We start from the raw sequence: 19979 nt of genomic DNA, 5'->3' as shown, positions 1-19979 counted from the left end.
GGTCGTTTTTCTATTTACCACGGTAGCCAGCCGAAGAAAATACCATCTTGAACAACCGATATTAATTTTCTCACATTTTTTGTGGTGACACAGCATTCAGAATATGCTCCTTTCAGTCCTTTTAGTGGCTTATTTATTCTATCTAATTGTAAAATGTATTTGGTTTCGACATTCAATATCATAAGAAATTAAACTTTTGGTAATTAGGTCGGTTAGGTTGCCTACTTTAGTCCGTATTTGTAAACAAACACACATAACCTAACTTTTTCCGCATGCTTGTCTATGTCAGAATTGTCAAAAGAAGGAACGTAAAAATTGAATTTTTTTTAGTATGGTCCTAAAAATTTATTTGTAAGTTGTGAAAGTGAATAAGAGACAACCATTCAAAAATGCTAGCATTATGAGTTTTGGTTTTAGAAACGATACCTCGCACCCTGTGCTCGTGACTAATTTGAGACCGAGTTCTTTAGCTGCTCATACTTTCAAATAATGGTTTTACGTGTATTATGAACAGACTAGACAGTGTCAAGTCTCCTCTTTTGAGTGAATCGGTCCTTCAAAATCTGTTTTCAAAGAAAATTTTTACCGTTCAAAAATTTTTGGAGGAAAAACCTGACAGGATTGCATCAATTAGTAGTCTTCAAATCAAGGTAGGAAGGTGAAATTGGCATCGTCAACTTTGCAGCGAGATCTGTCATCTTAGGAGTGATTTATCCCTTTTTGTCAATGGAACTTAGCATTAATCCTTGAGAATTTCATGACAGTGCATAAATGGAATGGAAAAACAGTTAACAAAATTGTTGTCTCAACATGTTTACAGCTCCTAACCAGCAACATTCGCAAAATCTTTCATCCATCCATGCATATTTTTTCTCCACAGTTAAAGTTTTGAATTTTAGTTTTTTTTTTGCTATTTGTCAGCCGTTGTTGTTTTTGTCTAGTGTCGCTGATTTTTCAAATCTGGTATATGTTCCAAAAATGTTCAATAAGGAGCTGTAATCAAGGACAGTATTTTTCGAGTTACGTAGCCTTTCTATCAAATATATTCGCAGGTTAAGGTTCATTGCTCTGTATGTGTCTATCTTATTTTCCTCACATTTAAAGCTAACTCTGTAGGTATAATTTGGATATTTCTCCTGTCTCTAGGATGTGATTACCTTGCGAGAGTCATTGATTACTCAGTTCTCAGCATTTGTGAAAAAAGGTGTTGATGAATTCTTGGATCTTAAAGATAATTCAGTGGAGCTTGAATCTGGAATAGAATGGTAAGGATTTTTCATTGTGATTTGATCAGTTTCAACTCTGCACATTGTATTTGATGCCTCCAATCAAGAATAAATAAGAAATCAAATGACAGTTGAACACAAAATAATGAACAATAATAGATTATCCTCAAAGTTTTGCGAAGCAATGTGAGATGTAATACCCCATCTTGATTTTTTCATTCCATTTGAATACTACAATAAGGAACTCAGTTCTCCTGTTGCTCTCTTATGAACCTAGCCAAGAGATCGGCTAACAACTTCACCCATTTTGTAGTTACTACCTATCTACTCATTGAATATGAACTATTAAACTGAAAAGATACACATCGACAACGTAAGTTCACAACCGCATATCTACGGTGTAAGTCGGAAATCACATAACTCGGTTTGTGACGTCGCAGACTTCCTGTCATACTTTATTTTTGAAACGGAAAACTACTTAACAGCAATTTTTTAAAATTGCCTTGATTTTTCCTCTCTGTGCGAGGAAAATTCTGCAAAAACTTCAAGGGATGGTGTCAATTTGTTCTCCTTTAAAAACATAACATAGAGGCAGAGATTTTTAGACGCCGTAAACGAGTTATGTGATTGCTGACTTACACCGCTGATATCTTATTTACAGTGTTTGAAAAACTCCACGACTTAATTTTTTTATCTGAGAACAAATCGACACAACTTCTTGAAGTTTTTGCAGAATTTTCTTTGCACAGAGAAGGAAAATTAAGGCAGTTTTTAAGAATTGCTGTTGAGTAGTTTTCTATTTTAAAAAAAATTAAGTCTGACAGAAAGTCTGCAATGGTGCAAAGCAAAATTCATGGTTGCGCCTTAAACCTTTGTTATCTTGTTTGCCGTGTTTCAAAATTTCTACTTGTATTTTATTCTTTTGAAAGAGAGCTTTAAATCACTATCGCTTGAATTGAGATCAATTATTTTCCCAACAGAGTGGAAAAATCTCACAAATTTTGTAAAGAAGTATGTTAATGGGTATTTCTCTCAAAAGATGAATTATGATGAGAAATCCGTAACCCTGTAATAACTTACAAAAACATGGTTCCACAAGAGTTCACTATTTTGTTTCATTCTCTGTTCATATTGAAAGTGCTCAGAGACTCATTTAAAACATTTTTGACCGTGCAGTGTAAAACATTTTCCATGTAAATAACAACCTTGAACCTTCACACCCAAGGCAGATATAGAAAGGTGGTCACATTTCGAGTTGAGCCGCCATTTTAGAGGCTGTGGCGCATAGAGGGTAAATGCTTTGCCATGCATTCAGGATGTACCTGAAAGGTACCCGATGCCAGACAACGTCAAGAGGGTACAAAATGCAACCATCTTTGTTAATCTGCGTTTCCTCACACCAAAGATACTTTTCTGAAGCTAATTTTCTGAGCCTTTTTTACCTCCTTAACCTTCAGCACCCACTGTTTTTTTTTTTCTTTCAGTCTTGATAATTTATTAGGTGAAGTATTGAGAACCGGGAATATAATTGAAATTTGTGGTCTCACAGGCAGTGGAAAAACTCAACTATGCTTGACCATTGGCGTAAATAATTCTTTACGGAGGAATATCATTGTCCATTTCATTGACACATCTCTTGGAAATTTCACCGGCGACCGCATTGAAAACATTCTTGAAAACAAAAAACTGACGAAAGAGGTAAGTCTTGCCTGTTCCTTATCTTTGGGAAACAAGGGCCCTCATCCACACAAGTATGCTGCTGTGCCTTAGGAAGAACATCGAATGAGCTTGCAGATATTTCCAATTTTCCTTTAATTAAATACAAATTCTCCAGGAAATTGTGAATATTTTTCCTTTAATTTTTCAGATGATTTCATTCATGGTCAGCTTTAAATTATGTGAATCTTTTGAGAGAAAATATTCATACCGTATTCATAAAAAATAAACATTTTATTGGAGGAAATTTGGTAACTATCAAATTTACATACAACGTTTTTCCCTAGCAAAGCAGTATGGTCTGGTCCAAATCACAATATCACAGAAACTGCTTATTTTTACCTTAATTTGCTTAGAAAAATATACCAATATTTAAGAATTGTGATTTTTCCAAGGATAAGAAAGAAATTAAAAGTAAATGTAGCTGATACTCTGAGAGTATGTGTACGTAATTACAATATTTATCCGATCATAAATTTTGCCGTTATGTATAAATTAGCTGATGTTGGAATCGTAACTGGAATGGATCACAAGAAAAGGTACAATTTTTAGCATTCTGACAAATTCTGGCCTCTTCAAAATTTAAAGTGGAACTTGACTCGCGCGATGAAAATTACTGAAATTGACTATCTACCCAGTAAGATATTAATGCTTTTATTTAGCTTTGGCCATGAAAATGTGGATGACCCATTCATAAGAAGAACCCGAGTCTAAATGAATCAAAATGCGCACAACAATGGCTTTGCCAGGTCTCTGAATCCAGCAGTGTTTCTTCCCCACCGCGTGCTGTTCAATGTCTAAAAAACGTTTGAAAGCTGAGCGGAATTGTCAAGATTGAGATTGCAATATTTTCACACCGCAAAGACTGTTAGCGCAACGTTCAGTGCGATTTAATTCAAGTAGATCTTGGTTTCTTTTATGAGTGCGATGTTTGAATTATGGATAAAAAAAATCGTAAATATCTTATTTGGGAGTTACTTCCAATAACTTTTGTTGTACAAATCGTACTCCATGTGAAATTTTGATGAGAAAATGTGTCATTGTTCTTAAATTCAGTGGTCCATTTGGGTCTCTGACTTGGAAATAGAAAGAAAAACCGGTGTTTCAGGTGACCATATCTAAAGATTTCACTGTAAATTTTTATCATCCAAATTAATTAGTTTTTAAATGTCAACTAATTTTTTTTTTTTTCATTGCTTCTTAGACAATCAAAGATGCTATGAATAGAATCAAAATTACGAAAGTAAGGACCATGGATGAGCTTGTTTCTACCCTTCATCAGTTGAAAACTTCTTTGGGCAATCAAGAAACATGCTGCCGATTAATAATCATAGACTCTCTTAGCGGTGTTTATCTGCCGATGCTCAATGAAGCAGATAACGATGGTGTGTACAAAAGTCTCTATTTTCCACGATAACTTTTAAAATATAAGGTAGGAGGAAGGAGAAATGAGGCAATAAATTTTGTATTGACCGTCAGTGACAAAACTTCTTAAATTAAATTTTTATCCAAAGTGGCAAGGAAGGGGCTCTGAACATATGCAGAGATCAAAATTCCTGCATATGTCCACTCGAATAGAGCGGTTTTTCCTTCAGATTATTTTGATATCCCTTAAATGTATTTGAGATCACATTCTTTAGTAGTTCAAATTGAGATAAATTGCAATTTCATGGTAGAATTATCGCAACTGCATCGGAGTGCTGTGTATGTTACCTATCTACTGATTGAAGGAACACTTCTTACTAGAATTTATCGCTAAAAATTTAAAATAAGTTTCGATTTTTCATGGCATTGTAAATTGCTTCACATCTCTGACCCATGGAACTCATTTTGTTCATCTTTGAAATCGGCATTTATTGGTCAAACAACATAAAAATAGGTATTGCAATTTTTTGGTAAAAAAAAAACGACAATTTAATTGCAAGAAATTGTAATTTTATTTAATTATTTTCATTTCTTTGTGGTACTTGGGTTTTTCAATAAGGAACTTAGGGCAACATTGAAGGGAGGTCTCGGGCTGCTAGGTCATGGCGGCAAATTAAAGAAACATTGAAAGCTGTTTCAAAAGTGATGACTAATTTTTGTTTATTTCGTGAGTCTTCAAAGGTCATCACTTTAAGAATCTAGGGCAGAAAAATAATAAATCTGTCTCTGAAGGAACTACTATTTCTGGTTTATTTCAGAAACAACATATGAGCGACTTATTTCCAATGCAGATAGGTGCTTCTATGTATGATGATTTCCTACCACAAAATTTAATACTCTCATCATTCACAGTCGTGATTGCAGATGTGTCTCTTCAGTTCACAGATGTTTACTAAAATTATTCTCTTCTTGTTCTAGGTTCATGCTTTATGAATCATATCGCTTCTTTAATGCGTTTTATTTCAAAACAGTTCCACCTACTGTTCCTCGTTGTCAACCTAGCAACCAAAGTTTTTGATCCAGAGGCATGTCTTGAGCATTCTGATGAAGCGCCTGTTGAGCCAAACACACCATTCAAAGATCTTAGACCGCTTTTGGGCAGATACTGGCTTCACGTTCCTAGTACAAGATTGCTGATCCATCGTATAGATGATAGAAATTTACATGACACAACTAGAACCATTTCTGTTTTGAAAAGCAGTTCCATTCCCATCTTTTCTTCTTGTTCTGTTACTATTGCAAAAGAGGGTATTGTACAGAGTGAAACAAATGATTAATAATCCAAAATCAATGTAAATCTGCAGTTACCAACAAAATAAATAGAATATAAAAGAAAATAAAATTTTTTTCTCCTTTTCTGAAATGTTCAGATCCCTTCTATTTGCTTCCGTGCTTACATTCTTTTAAAACTTGACAATTTAATGGATCATTCGTGGAACAGAGAGTTTAAAGCCTGTGTAATTAAGATCAGTTCCTCAGGAGGATATGTTTTTCTCCTATTCTTTTGGTACCAAAGACAAACTAGGTGCTGAGGTCACTCTTCTTTTTTAAGAACCAATTTTGATTATGTTAAATCTCAAAATTAATCTGCATAGACCTCTACTTTACAAGTCTCCCCCCCCCCCAAAAAAAAAAAAAAAAAAAAAAAAAAAAAAAAAAAAAAAAAAATTAGGTAAAACAGGTAAGAAAATTTCTCCTAGTAGACTCAAAGGAGAGCTTAGATGACTGAAAACCGAAATTATTTGAGGAAAAGGTGTACTTCAAAAAATAATAACTTTGATTGGAAAAAAGTTAATTTATTCAAACAAAAATGAACATAGAAATTTTGATTTGTCACTTTCAATATAAATAAGTAATCAACAAAGAATAGCTGAGCATTATTTGAGACAATATGAAAAAAATCACAGAAATATTAATAAAAACAGACAGCCAGAAAGATACTTATAAGGTCTTTTTTCTACTCATAATTCTAGAGACTTTTATCTAGTATACATCGGTTATAGAAGATCACAGAGTAAGCGAAGAAAAATTTAACGTAACCTTTTTGAGAATTTTGAAAATGCTGCTGAATACAATGCTGAGAAACAGCAGTATATTAAAATAAAACAGCATGGGTTCAAAGTACCTTTTAATTTGAGGCAGATGATGTAGACAGTACGTGGTAGCTATTGGTGCTTGATTCTGTAAAGTAGAATACTCATTACAAAGATGAATTTTTGAGAGAAAATTTCCCCTTGTGGCAATACGCTGTTTGCGCAATGCTAGTAATGACTGTCTCGGAAGCGTTTTAGGCCTGAAGTTACTCATAATCAGCGCAGTACAGTCGCCTGCTGAATTTGTCCTCTTTTCAATCTGCACTTCTGTTTTACAAGACAAGCACTGAGAGCTATGATGTGAAGTCATCTTTGTCTCAGGAGTGAATTTAGATCACAATTCCCGCAGAATTTCACTAAAATTTTGAGGAAACATCGAATCAAATTACTGTACATCCACTCAGAATTGGAGTAAGCACTAAACAATAAAGATATTTCATTAAGTTTCAAAACAAATATAAAGTTATGCACTCCTTTAATTATGGACGGTTAAAGGTTGCTGATACACCAGCTCGCTTTAAGTAAAATATGAAAATTTAAAAAATACTGAGCAGTAAATTCAATTACAGTTTGTGATGCGATCATAAAAATCCTTTGCTTGTGATAGATCACACAGTAAACTAAAACTTTAAGTACAAATTGACATCTTTCACCAAAGTAGCAGAGAGTAGATATTTTTTAAATCAACTGAAAATAGTGCATTTTCTTCCGAAAATACTCTGAAAAAGAGATCAGTATTAATTATATGCATTGAATTTCAGTAAACTTGAGCTTTCTGCTTACAGAAAAAACCCAAATCAATGGTTTCAAACTCAACAAACCAGAATAAGTTTTGGAAACCCTTAAGTTGATATTTGACAAGACCTTTCTCCCCTTCCTGGTATTAAGCAGTTTAAATCTTGCACCAAGCAAATCAGTGGGCAAAGAGGTTGTTAAACGCATATTAAAATTAATCTGGCGCACGATTTAACTGGCTAAAAGGTGGTTATTTGAGAAAGAAAATTTTAAATTCACTTACGAAGAAATGCCAATTTTTTGTTTGTCGGGCAGTTTCAGAGGTTTTTAATTCATCCATCTTGCTTTATATATAGTTTTTGTGCAAAAGATGTCAACGTACTGTAGTTTTAACTCTGTTTGGTGGTCTTTCTTGTAACAATCAGGTTAGTTCAAATTGTAGCTGAAAGTTATACTTGAACAGTCTTTCCACTTCATTCAGACTCTTAAAAGCGTTTTTTTTCTTCTTTTTTTTTCTATCTTTTCAATTTTGGAGGGGACATGCAAATATAAATGGTCGATGTTGTTACCAATCCAACATAAATTTACATATACAAGATAGTAAGATGCAAAGGGATGTTCCATTAATAAAAAATTTAAATCGCATCAGAGAAGATTATTGCTGTTAATAGACTGAGTCACTGGAAAAGTACGGGTTCAAAGATAATATGCATTTCAACTGACTGATTTTTTCACAAAAGAATCTGAAAGAATATTGGTTAATAGTTCCCTTTTCCTCAGAACGCTCCACCTATTTTTCTTTGAAAGTGCATAGATACTTTGAGATTGACACTTTCCTTTATTCTACACAATATGATTGAGAAGAGGTAACTTGATTTGCATAACGCTTAAAACATGAAAAAAATGCTTGATAGCGCTAATAAACATACACAAATGGCACAAAGATGAACAAATACTTAAAGCTAGTAACACATGGAATCTGATGCCATGAGAAGTTCTTAAAAAAATGACCGCACAATACTCTTTTTCTATTTTTAATCCTAAAATAATTTTTCTTTTTAAAGGAAAAACGATAATACGTATCAAAAGTTACACTTCAAAAAAGAAAGTTTTTTTCCTTTTAAAAAGTTGGTCCAACAAGATTTCCTGCAGACTCTTAAAGGATAAGTTCAAATAGCGACCATAAAAATTATTTTTAGTACCCGTTTATAGCCAATTACACACAAAGTGCAATTTTGATTAACACATTCTTAAAAATTTGAACAATGATCTTTTTCGAGCAAAGACACTAACTAATTTAAGAGAACTATTTACATTAAGAACTTAAAATATGGAGGGAAATCGAAAAGTACCTTGGTAAGAAAATTTCACAGCGGTATTTAAATCAAGGAAAGGATAGAATTGAGAGGAGATTGTTAAACTTCCCCAATCAGAAATGTCTCTGAAAATCAAAAAAATTGGGGCTTCAGGGTGAAACCAGAACAAGAAGTTTGATTCTAGATTTGATCAATTTCTGATCAGAAAAGCTCATTTATAAGTAATTTAACATCATAGAACTTAATAGTTATAACAATAACAAATACAAAAGTCATGAACACAAAAATTTTCGAGAAGAAAACTGTCAAGAATTCTACCTTTTCGGAGAGGAGGATTTTACTTGACACTATTAAAGAAAAACTAACCTACATAAAGAGAATGTTTGTAACAGCCTCAAGGAGGATAGAAAGAGATTGATAAGGCAACTCACTGGCTCACAAGTCAAAGCTCAGAGAATTTAAGTAATTCATTTCATTTAAGGGGGGGGGGGGGTGCAAAATAGACAAAAGTAATTGTTTCAGTAATTAAAGATCCAAAATCAAATAATTTTTTTTAAAAATAATTACTTATCATTGATCATCAGTGTGAATTTTTGATTAATTATTGAAAATTTTGCTCTTTAAGTGCAACACAGAGTGTCAGAGGAGGTTTTGCTTGATCATACCTCATGTTCAGGTGGTATGTTTGTGATTGTGTGCGCTGTGTTGAGAGCATAAAAAAAGTCAAAACCATAGATTTTTTCCAGTGATCTAAAAAAATCATAATCACACATGTCTAGTACAAAATGCAAATGTATGGAATACGAAGATCCCCCTTGAGATGTAAAAATTGAAAGGTTAGAATGAGATAGAATAATTACATCAAACAAAATAAAATACTAGTTATATACCCGTCATACTTCAGGCTAGGCTGCAAGGCAGTAAATTATTTATACCTAATCAACGGGATAAAAGAACAGAGACAAAAGTTAAACTAAGCTACCTTTTGAGCCGATCAAAATAGAAGGTCAAAGATTGAAGTTTAGCTCTTTCTTGTTACCTGTGAATGAAGTTCACAGAGATGTGATTCAAGGTTAGGATCCTGAAACAAAGAAAATAAATTGAGTATACAGACATATAATCGAGAGGTTCAGCAATAATGAACTATACTTTTATTTGCTTTTGTTTTTCTGTTGAAATATTCAATTCATAAATTCACAGAACAGTGGCAATTAAATTTGAAACTTTAGGAGATTTCATTTTTTGCCTTTTATTATCTAGAGGACTATGAACAGAGTACCGAGAAATTAGTTGCTCCAAGAAGGCCGTCATTTAAATTTCACCCAAGTTCAGCGCGCTACAACTCCAAAGAGGCTCCTGGTAAAACCCTGAAATTTTGGGAATTAAAAGGTCCAACTTTTAGTTTAAATTAAACCTTTTTACTGTCTGACCAACCCTTCCATCGGTTCTGATGGAGAATAGTCTAAAAGTTTGATTTTTCTAGTTTTTTCAAGCAATTTTGAGTAAAAATTGACATTTGAACCCACAAAACGCCAGATATTTTATTTCATAGCCTTTCAAATTATGCTCTAAGGGTCATTTTTTTTTTAGAAAAAAAAAAAAAATAGGATATCCCCCGCGCCTTTTTCGCTACTCTCATTTTACTAAACCTAGTTTTTACCGCAAAAATGAAGCTTAAAAAATATATTTTTGACCGGTGCTTTACTCACCCATGGTCTGGGTCCACAAAACATTTTTTCTCATATCATGCATACTCTTAGTGACCTGCGTACAAATTTTTAGCCAGATATCTTTAAAACTCAAATTTTTACGAAGATTTTTTGAAGGACAGGCACAGCTGTTTTGGGGATTCCAGAAATGCGATTTTTCAAAAATCATCAAAACTTTGATAACTTTTTTCTCAAAACCTACTGGGTATCGTGGGCTAAAAATTCGGACTTTCTCTTACTTTGACCTAAAGAACAAATAAAAAAAAATAGTGCAAATCCGAGACGGGTGGTGAACTGGACCGGTTGATTTGGCATAGAATGACCCTATTCTTATTACAAATGGATTGCATTTTGCAAAAAGGAGCCAAGAGCATTCCAATGTCACTAAGATTGTGCAACTTGGTTCACCTTGCAAATATAAACCGATAATTTAAACAATATTCATCTTTACTGTCAATAAACTATAAATTCATGACGAAAATTACCTTAGTAAATTCAATTTTTTGCGTGATTTCAGTAATTGCATTGCAAAGAATGTCAATTGCACAATCCTCGCAATGTTGGAATGCTCTTGATTCCTTTTTGCAAAATGAAATCCAAAAATTCCCTATTATCTTAACAACAGCGAATGTAAAGCTAAAAAACTGCTAAAAATAATGTATCATGCAATGATGCATCATGATGCATACCTGACTGATCCAAGGGTGTCTATAAAGATTCCGGATTGTAATCCTTTGTTCTGGGTCAACTTTAAACATTTCGCTGATCAGCGTTTTAGCTTCATAACTGATGACTTGCCATCGCTCAGCATAAAAACTAAATCGACCTTTGAGAATTCGCACATGTGCAGGTTCAGTTTCAGTTCTTGCAAAAGGTTTTGTTCCACTTAGACTGAAAAATTTAAATACTTAGATATAGAGACAATGTGGTTATCAAGATGGTGAGATTATTTGCTTCTGCAATAGCTAAGCATAAAAAGTAATGACTGCAGAATGCCTTCTTACTTTTGAAGACAATAATTGCTGACTTTTTTCTGACAATTAGCAACAGTCTATGCACCAACTGACGTCCTATCACACTAATCATTTTACAAGAATAACCTGGTTTGAGTAAGGGCATGAAAGGTACTTATTTAAAAAAGTATATATTGATGGTAGAAGTACAAAACATTGTGCCTCCATCGCAATGTCTCTTAATTTTTGCTCCAATTTTTTTTTTTTTTTTTTTTTTTTTTTTTTTTGGAAGAAAAAGAAATCATATAAATAGGTAGCTTGAAATTTATTCAGAGGAGGTATTCTGTTAATAGAGAGGAAAAATCAAGGAAGTTTTCAATGAATGACTTCGACTTTTTTTTCCAAAGAAAGTGTAAAGTATGACAAGTAGTTTGCAGCGCTGTAAATGGTGATACAGGATTTGGCACTTTGGCCATCGATAAATAGCCTGAACTTTTCTTTGGAGGCTCATTCATCTTTTAAACAGAGAAATTTACATATGAACTCATTTTTTAATGAGCAAGGCTAATAATACTACATTTTTGCATACATCCCATGGGGAAGTGAAATATTGGCAGCTAAGTGTTTCTACTTATAAGTTTTTCTGTGCCTGTAGACATCCTTGTCACCAGGGCCATAGGCTTAGCCTGGCTAGGGTTCTTAGGGTCGAAGAGGCAGTGGTTGATGAGATGATAAATCCTACTATCTTGTGGACTGGGAGAAAGCGAAAATATTTCTCTATTTTTATGGTTGTCACTTTTTTGGGAGGGGGGGATCCATCAATTATTTTACAACTAAAGAGTGCAGAAAGTTATTTGTCTTCACATTGTTGTCCATATAAGATTGCGTCCTTCGCTATTTTCTTCTACTAAGTGAGCTGGAACATAGTTCCCTTCACGAGAATCAACACAAACAGCAATTTCCTTTTCAACAAATAAAGCGCTTAGGGGTTTCCTTGGTAGCGCATTCATAAAAAGAAGCTAAACCGTTTAAAAAAGAAAACGCCCCAGTACATTCTGCCTTTACATTTTATCCCCTTTTCATTTGTCTTCACCTTTTTCTTGCCACCGGGTGGTCAAGCACTTTCAGCTGCATTCACCCATAATTTGTTTACATGGAAAAATGGCAAAAACATGAGGATTACACAGGGGTGGTCTTCCTGCCACAAAGCTATGCAAATTTCTTGAGCATGATGAAAATTTTTGGAAAGAATGCATCAAAATAATTCTGTGTGGAAATTCTTTTGATTCCTGCAGAGAGCTAATATACAGGACAAATTCTTCCGTAATGTTTGCGCTTACGCTAAATTGTTGAGATCTTGAGAATGGATAAGAGACCTCATAGGTAACACTAGAATTATGGTAAAATAAAAAAAAATAAAACTCACCAGTAAAATAATACTACACCCAAGCTCCAGACATCTATTTGTGTATTGTATGGAATTCCTGTCTTCAAAGTTCTTATCACTTCTGGAGCCACAAACCCAGCCGTGCCGCAAAAAGTATCCGGACTTGTGATTGTGGTGTTATGTTTAGAGAGACCAAAATCTGTCAGTTTGACAAACAAAATCTCTTTGGACAGCAACAGAGTGTTGGCAGGCTGTGAAGAAAAAATAAAAAATGACAAAATTATGAGGATTAGTAAAATAAACAGAACTAATTTGCCATATGATGGCACAGAAGGCTGAAATCCCAATCTAATATTGATTCAACATGCCTTGCATTATAGGAGGGTCATCATTTCATTGAAACTATTTGAGATAAATAAATGCAGTAAAAAGCATTGTGTCCTTCATATCCTCAGTTATATCAGGAGTGTTAGGACAAATAAAGAGAATAAGTTGAAAAGTGAGGCATGCTCTTTTCAACTTATCTTTTGTGGGACTGTTGATTAGTTTTTGTTATTCCGACATTCTGCGCGCACACCAAAGTTGCATTTCTGGACCTGCGCTGAGAAGTGAGTCCAGTAAAACAGATTTTCACAGCAGTCTAGTGGCCCAATCTTCAACATATTCAGCTCATTATAAAGCTGGAAGTAGGATGGATAAGTTTGTACACTGCATTCATACTTTAAAAGTTTTGGAGAAATACAACCTTGGAACTTGCTTTTGAAATGATTTTTGTATATATACTATCTTGACAAGCAACCAATTGCTCGCCACTGTTACTGTTCATTGTATTGTTTAATTGCTGAATGACACTTAGGCTGCATTCAATCACAGGAAAAGAGCTCTAGGGATAAAGAGCCCTTGTAAAAATTCTGGACCGAATAGTGATAGAAGTTTTCTTTAGAGCTGTGTACAGCCTAGAAATGCATTCCTCACTGAACGATATATGTATGAGAAATGCCAGGTGCCAGGACACTGCTGTATCATATCTACTACGTTGCTGTCAAATTATATTTGCTATGCTGCTCTGTTTTTCTCTTGAATTATAACTCATTTAAAACAACGTGGAGGACAGCTTACCTTTAAATCTCGATGTATTATCCGATTGCTATGCAAGTACTCGACAGCTTGAGCAATTTGATAGAACACAACCTTAGATTCTGTTTCTTCCAAATATTCTCTTTCAGCTAGAAGTGCTTCTAAATCACAAGCCATGTACTCCATGATGATGAACACGGCATATGGCGACTCAATGTATCCTTGCATGTGCACAATGTGGCTCTGAGGAAGAGAAAATTTATGAATAACAATAACAAACCCAAAAAAATGAAAAATAAAAAGTAAAATTAGAAAATACGGCCAAAATATTGTAACGAAAATTCAAGTGCTTTGACTACAGGACAAAACAAATTAAAAACCCACATCAATACATCCAGTGATAATGGTCCAGACAGTAGATACTTAAACAAACCCTTCTTAGTGATCCACTCATGAAACTTGTTTCTACATACCTCAACATTCCGACAACTACAACTTGCCCGCACTATTTTGTTCAAAGTATAAACAACAAGCAACAGCTAGAACCGTGCCACCGAGCTTGGGATTGCCATATTCTCATACTGCAAAGATTTTTACGTAATGGCTGTTACAGTAATGTTAAGTGAGAGATCTACTGGGTAGATTATGCTTTTATTTATGAGCGGGAAGTTTGAATTCATGAATCAAATAACGAAAATATTTTGGTTATGAAGTTGGAATTTTCGGGTTAAAATCGTGTTCCATGAGCAATTTTGATGAGAGAACATACATCACATAATGCTTAAATTCACAACTTGTCTAGTGGTTCATTAAACACAGTGGTGAGAAAGAGATAAATTATCAATGATTCAATGTCTTTGTTGATACTTACGTGCTGCAATTTCTTCAAAATATTAACTTCATTCAGAACATTTCTATTATCAGCTTTGAGAATCTGTTTTATGGCACATTGTTCAGCAGTTGCCTGTAATGTAAAAAGGGAAAATGAGAGGAAATTAAAAAAGAGCAACTATTGAATTCAAGATTCATTAAGTAATAGGCAGATAAAATCAAAGGGCGCAGACTGATCAACACATTCACCACCATGCATTTTTCTTTCTCAATGAAACAAATGCTGCCCAGGTTGGCCTAGAAAGTGTCCAAATTCTTGTTTAAAGTTAAATTGTTGTCACACCCGTAACAATGGAATGACACTACAAGCAATAATTCAATATGTTAGAATTGAAAATTTTCTGATAAGACTAAGTACTGAAGCTTTTTAGAATCTGACTTGCAGGTACTGAATTAAAAAAATGAAAACATAGAAATGTTTGCTCACCTTATTGATGCAAAGGAAGACTTGTCCTTGAGCACCATTGCCTAATTTACGACTTACAGCATAGTCTCTCCTTACTTCTATCGGAATTTCTGGTTTTTCTGTTATTTTGGCATCGGTGTAAATGTAAACTGGAAAAAAAGAAGCCATGAGAATATCAGTTCTACACGTGGGTAGTGTGATAGTGAAATTGGAGAATCTGCAGATGCACAATGACACATGATTAGGGTGGATCAATTTTTCGTAAAAACGTCCGACTGAATTCAGAGATATGGCGATCAATGCTCCTTTTGAATGTAAAAAAGGTTCTCTCAACATTTTTGAGAGAAATATTTTGGTCAGTAAATTTAATGTAAAGATTGCATGCTGTACCTTACAACTCTGTGTAATACTGCTATTGGTTCCAATGAGTGACCAATTCCAAAATAAAAGCATCCTAACTGGTATCTTCATACATCAGCATGCCAAGAAAAAACTGCAAAATTGTTGATTTGCAAAAAGTCGAAAGGATTTTTTGATTGGTTTTTTAAGCTGAAGCAAATATTTGCATTGGATCAGATAGATCATGTGAATCCTGTGGTATTGCTGACATTAGTGCCATCAGTGGGGCAACAGACCCATCCATCAGTGCGGATCAAGTACAGAGAACAAAGAGGCTGCTGGGATCTACAAAACAGCTAACTTGAGTGACTGTACAAAAAATTTTACTCAGCGGAAAACTCATAAATATTGCATAACTCCTCTTCAGTACCTAGTAAATAGAATTATAATTCAAAGAAATTGGGGATTGGTAAAAAAAGAGGAATGAATGAACAAATACCTTTAAGGGGTATGCTGAGTAAGAAACTTCAACAAACAAGAGGTAGAAATCAAAAAATGCAAAAAGCACACTGTCTTACCTTCAAAATCGGGATTTAAAAGAGAAATGACATCGTTATGGGCTAACACTTTAAACTTATTCTTCCCAATTTTAGCTCTATTCAGGTATGTTCCATTTGAGCTAAGATCTTGTATTATGGCTTGTACATCGGAGCCGGAACAAATCTGCTGGCGAGTGATTTGAAAATGAGTAAAGCTCAATGTCATGTAGCTACTTGATGGAGAAAAATCCTTCTCGAGGAACTGTTCCGTACAGTTTGGACTTCTTCCAAAGGTATAGGTTTCACCTGTTTTCAATTCTGCACAAAAAAAAGAAAGAAAAAATTTAGATCATCTTCATTGGAGAATTAAAATAAACATGATATACATTTGACATCGTATCAACTTTTTCAAAATATGTTAGATCAAGTAAGGTTATTGGAAAGGCTACGCTGTCCCAAATACAAAAGGTTCTTGGGCTAATCCCACGCTCATTACCGCAGCCCCAGATGATCATTGCCTGAGACCATCAAACTCAGGTCACCTGGCCTGGAATCGAACCTGGGACCTCTTGGTCATAGGACTAGCACTACAACTACTACACCACAGGAAGGTGGCTCTTTTACCTTCAAAGCTTGTTGGAGGTCTGGGGACCTAGGATAATTAAATACCTATTAGTAATTGTTTGGAGACCGATTGGTTGAAAGGATATGAATGGCAATAGATGGCTCACACCAATGCTACAAAATGGTGTACCTACAGAATTTTAATTTGACCGAGTTGTCTTTGTTCAGGCAGACTAAGAAAAGGTGTATCCTTAGAGATCTAATGACGTACACTTTCTGACCAGTTTATTGTTAGTTGAAGATGCTTTGACCCCAAGCTCACGGAGAAATACTTAGATATTACATTAAAATGACAGACTAAATGATCAGTGCTTTCCGACTTGTCTCTGAACTAGCAGGAGTGCAGAATTTTATTTCTTCTCAGTATTACTATGGGCTGGAATAAAAGCCTACCGAGTTCAAGCTATAAGAGCCTCAACATGAGATGAAGAGCTTGGAGGACAAGGCGTTTAAGTGCAGTTTCTGCTATTTCAAGAAATATGTGTTTGAAGTTTCGAGATAACATGGATCCTTATGGCGGAGAGAAAGTTCAAACTGACTTTTTGATGCTTAAAAATTTGACTTAGGGATCGAATTTTTCACAGAATGTGCATCAAGATTAGTTATACTTGCAATCATTAATATTTCAATTTTTTCAAAAACAGCACTTGTGTGCCTTGTCCTCCAAGCCCCTCAGATGGCCTTTTCATTGGATCGTTTCTTCAAATAGACTCAGAGGTGTAGAAAATGCTAAACAAACAAGCTCCAGCACCTGGGTGGCATGGAGAAATCCCTGAGCTTGCGAGGAATTTTTTTTGTTGCTCTGTATAAAATAAAAAATTAACAGAGAATATGCTTATTTTGGGCATTTTTTCGCTAAATGCAATGTTTTTGACATATTGGCAGAGGTGTGAAGTTTTCCAAGAATGCAGTAATTTACAGGCTGAGAATGCCACTAATTTTTGCTTTGAAGAACTTTCAGCACCTTTGATCAGACCTTTCTCTTGCTCCTGACGCTTTGATCTCCACCTCAGCTTTGGCTTCATAGGGACGACTATAAAGCCTTACAACCGAGCCAACAAAATGTCAATTATTTGATCTGAAGTTCAGTGGAAGTTAGCATTAAAAGCAAAAGACAAAGCGACCAAGATAGCTTTGCTGGAATCTGAGGATAAAGAAATACTATTGCTCACACTAATGATGAACACCTGGTTGATACTGTCCTTAAAACATTCTGACTTAAGGAATTCTTAATCCTGTCAATTCTCTGACCCCTCAGATTCAATATAACGATCGACCTTAATTGACTTAGATGCTTTTCATTGATATTAAACCATCCATGCAGCACTATACTGCTGCCCCCCCCCCCCCCCACACACACACAGCTTAGCCGTCTGGATTGATAGTGTAGCTGCCTTGTGTTCCTAACTAGACTTCTCCATTTACACCAAAACCAGAAAAGGCACCAGGGGGCCGATTATTACAAGTTTAAAGCAGCCTGATAAGACATTGAAATGAAATTTATTGCATGGTTAAGATAGGGCTGTCTTGTCTTGTCTTGTCGTTCTGACATAGTTTCAATAATCAGGCCGCAGGACTTTAGCCTTGAGAATTTGAGCAATAGTTGGGCTCAATCTTCGTGGAGAATAATGTTAAGTAAGCAGATTTAAGTCCCCTGAAAAATCTTGCTGCCCTAAATTGGATGGATATTATTCCTGTTATTAACTGAAGTTTCCCACTACTAGGGTAACCTTGAGCCCCAGTGCTCACTGCCTTGCTGATCGCTCCGATAAGCAAGGCAATAAGCACTGGAGTTCGAGGTTACCCTACCCAATACTTAGAATCTTTAATCTGCATATTACCCATGCAAATAAGTATGACACTGGAGAGGCTGTTCAAATACCTTTGTGGGTAAATCATCAAATATACATCATCCAATTAACTCATTATCTACTGAGAATATGCTGATTAATGATGTTAAACATCTCATGAAACCCTCAGCCTTGGTGTGACAAGTCAATGCCACCTGTCATGTTCCATCCTTGAGGGATCTTCGTTCATTTTCTGATTACATCTCAGACTGCTACTTAAGTAATTCAACAGCTCAGAATAACCCATTGACTTATAACACAATCTAGACCGCACACTAGGCCCGACTCTAGGCGGGGGAGGTAAGACAGCTAGCGGAGTAAATCAGGGTAAAGACGCGCCTTCGGCTTAGATGATTCAGCCGGATATACGAACGAGGTGTACCAGGCAATGGCTAACGGTACTGGCAAGACTGGCATTTCCATTGTCTCAGTACATATTGCCGGTGCACTTGCTGGGTTGCCTATCGTCTCGCCGAAATTTCCTAATGCCCAGTCTAGATTGTATTGTACGTCAATGGAATAACCTCAGAGTTTTAATTTTCATCTTTAGAGAGGATATTCAGCTGCAGTTATTGATTTGGGAGAAGAAGGGGGGGATGAGGCTGCTGATTTGAATGCATGCTGTCATGTATACTGACAATAGAGGAGATGACAACCACTTTCAGTTTGAAGCCAGGTTCCGTTAGTATTTCAGACTGAAGTGTAATGATAGAAATCTGAGAGCTGAGAATTACCAAGGTGCTTATCTGACAGTGAAGGTGTAAGATTACAAAACATGTGTGAGTGTATTGTGAAACAGGTATTGATATCTTGGGTATAAAGTATATAAAATTATTAATTAATAGATCAGATAGAGAAACCATACCAATAGTTTTCAAAAACGGTTTCCTCGGGAATAAAAGTCCATAAACGGAGTCATCTTGGGGAGACGTCAACAACGCAAAAGTGCTATCATCCAGTTCTTGGGTGTACGTTTGAGACGTGACAGTCTGGCTACCAAAAATCGCTTGGCTCAGTTGACTCATTGTGATTTTAATTGATGATCATCCTACACAGTAAAGAGTGAAAAACAAGTGTTATAGAAGGACTTGGAGACGTAGTAAGTAAGTAAAAAGGTAGATACTTAGGGAAGTAGGATTACAGTCACTCATGGATACATGGTAGACAAATAGAAGTACGTACCCCAGTTTTTAATGCATCCGTACTGAAAATTCATTATGCAGGTTGAAGTAGAATTGAAAGGAGGTCGTGAAAAACTTAAATTTTACGAGCACCCTTCAACTTCGATTGATGTAAAAGTCGAGAACAAAAAATGAAGAGTTAAACGGATTGCTAAGTTCGCTTACCTTTACTTTACCTCTTCACCTTGGCGCTCGAATTTTTGAAAACATCTTGTTTGGGTTTAGGAGGTTAGGTTTAGATAGGTCCCCCGCCGAAATCGCCGGAATTTTGATGGAAGAACCAAGCGTGGCGGGAAATTACAAATATGCACATTCATCATCTCTTGCCCGTCACAAGTTGAACAGTGGATCAAATACTCCAAAATACTCTGCCAAAAATGCTAAAGACCAACAGAAAACTATCTGGTGGTGTTTCCAAATTGCATCCCATACCTATTTCAATCTTACATGTGGATAATACTAAATAGTTTTGCATAAGATTTCCAGAATAAATTTAGAAAATGTGAGAGAAA

General features: G+C 35.2%; 2 protein-coding genes across 3 annotated transcripts; one reads left to right on the top strand and one right to left on the bottom strand.

The window, feature by feature from the left end:
- Positions 1–250: 250 nt before the first annotated feature.
- On the top strand, positions 251–5709 carry Rad51D (Rad51 recombinase D). Its single transcript, XM_019043280.2, has 5 exons — positions 251–650; positions 1147–1265; positions 2711–2924; positions 4147–4327; positions 5286–5709. Exons 1-5 carry the CDS (start codon positions 507–509, stop codon positions 5642–5644), a joined length of 1017 nt encoding a protein of 338 aa, XP_018898825.2. The 5' UTR covers positions 251–506; the 3' UTR covers positions 5645–5709.
- Positions 5710–6142: 433 nt separating this feature from the next.
- On the bottom strand, positions 6143–19735 carry LOC109031651 (ovarian-specific serine/threonine-protein kinase Lok). Of its 2 annotated transcripts, none has more exons than XM_019043294.2 (9): positions 19633–19735; positions 19152–19334; positions 15852–16130; positions 14956–15083; positions 14509–14601; positions 13680–13880; positions 12600–12811; positions 10910–11111; positions 6143–9592 (listed from the first exon to the last, which is right to left on the bottom strand). In XM_019043294.2, exons 2-9 carry the CDS (start codon positions 19309–19311, stop codon positions 9533–9535), a joined length of 1335 nt encoding a protein of 444 aa, XP_018898839.2. In that variant the 5' UTR covers positions 19312–19334; positions 19633–19735; the 3' UTR covers positions 6143–9532. The 2 variants fall into 2 exon arrangements, with proteins under 2 accessions (XP_018898839.2, XP_072162175.1); XM_072306074.1 differs by lacking the exon at positions 19633–19735 and adding an exon at positions 19469–19619.
- Between the last annotated feature and the right edge of the window lie 244 nt (positions 19736–19979).

The sequence above is a fragment of the Bemisia tabaci genome, chromosome 1 (genome assembly GCF_918797505.1).
Source record: "Bemisia tabaci chromosome 1, PGI_BMITA_v3".
Classification (NCBI taxonomy): Eukaryota; Metazoa; Arthropoda; class Insecta; order Hemiptera; family Aleyrodidae; genus Bemisia; species Bemisia tabaci.
This window is presented reverse-complemented; position numbering and strand designations above follow the sequence as displayed.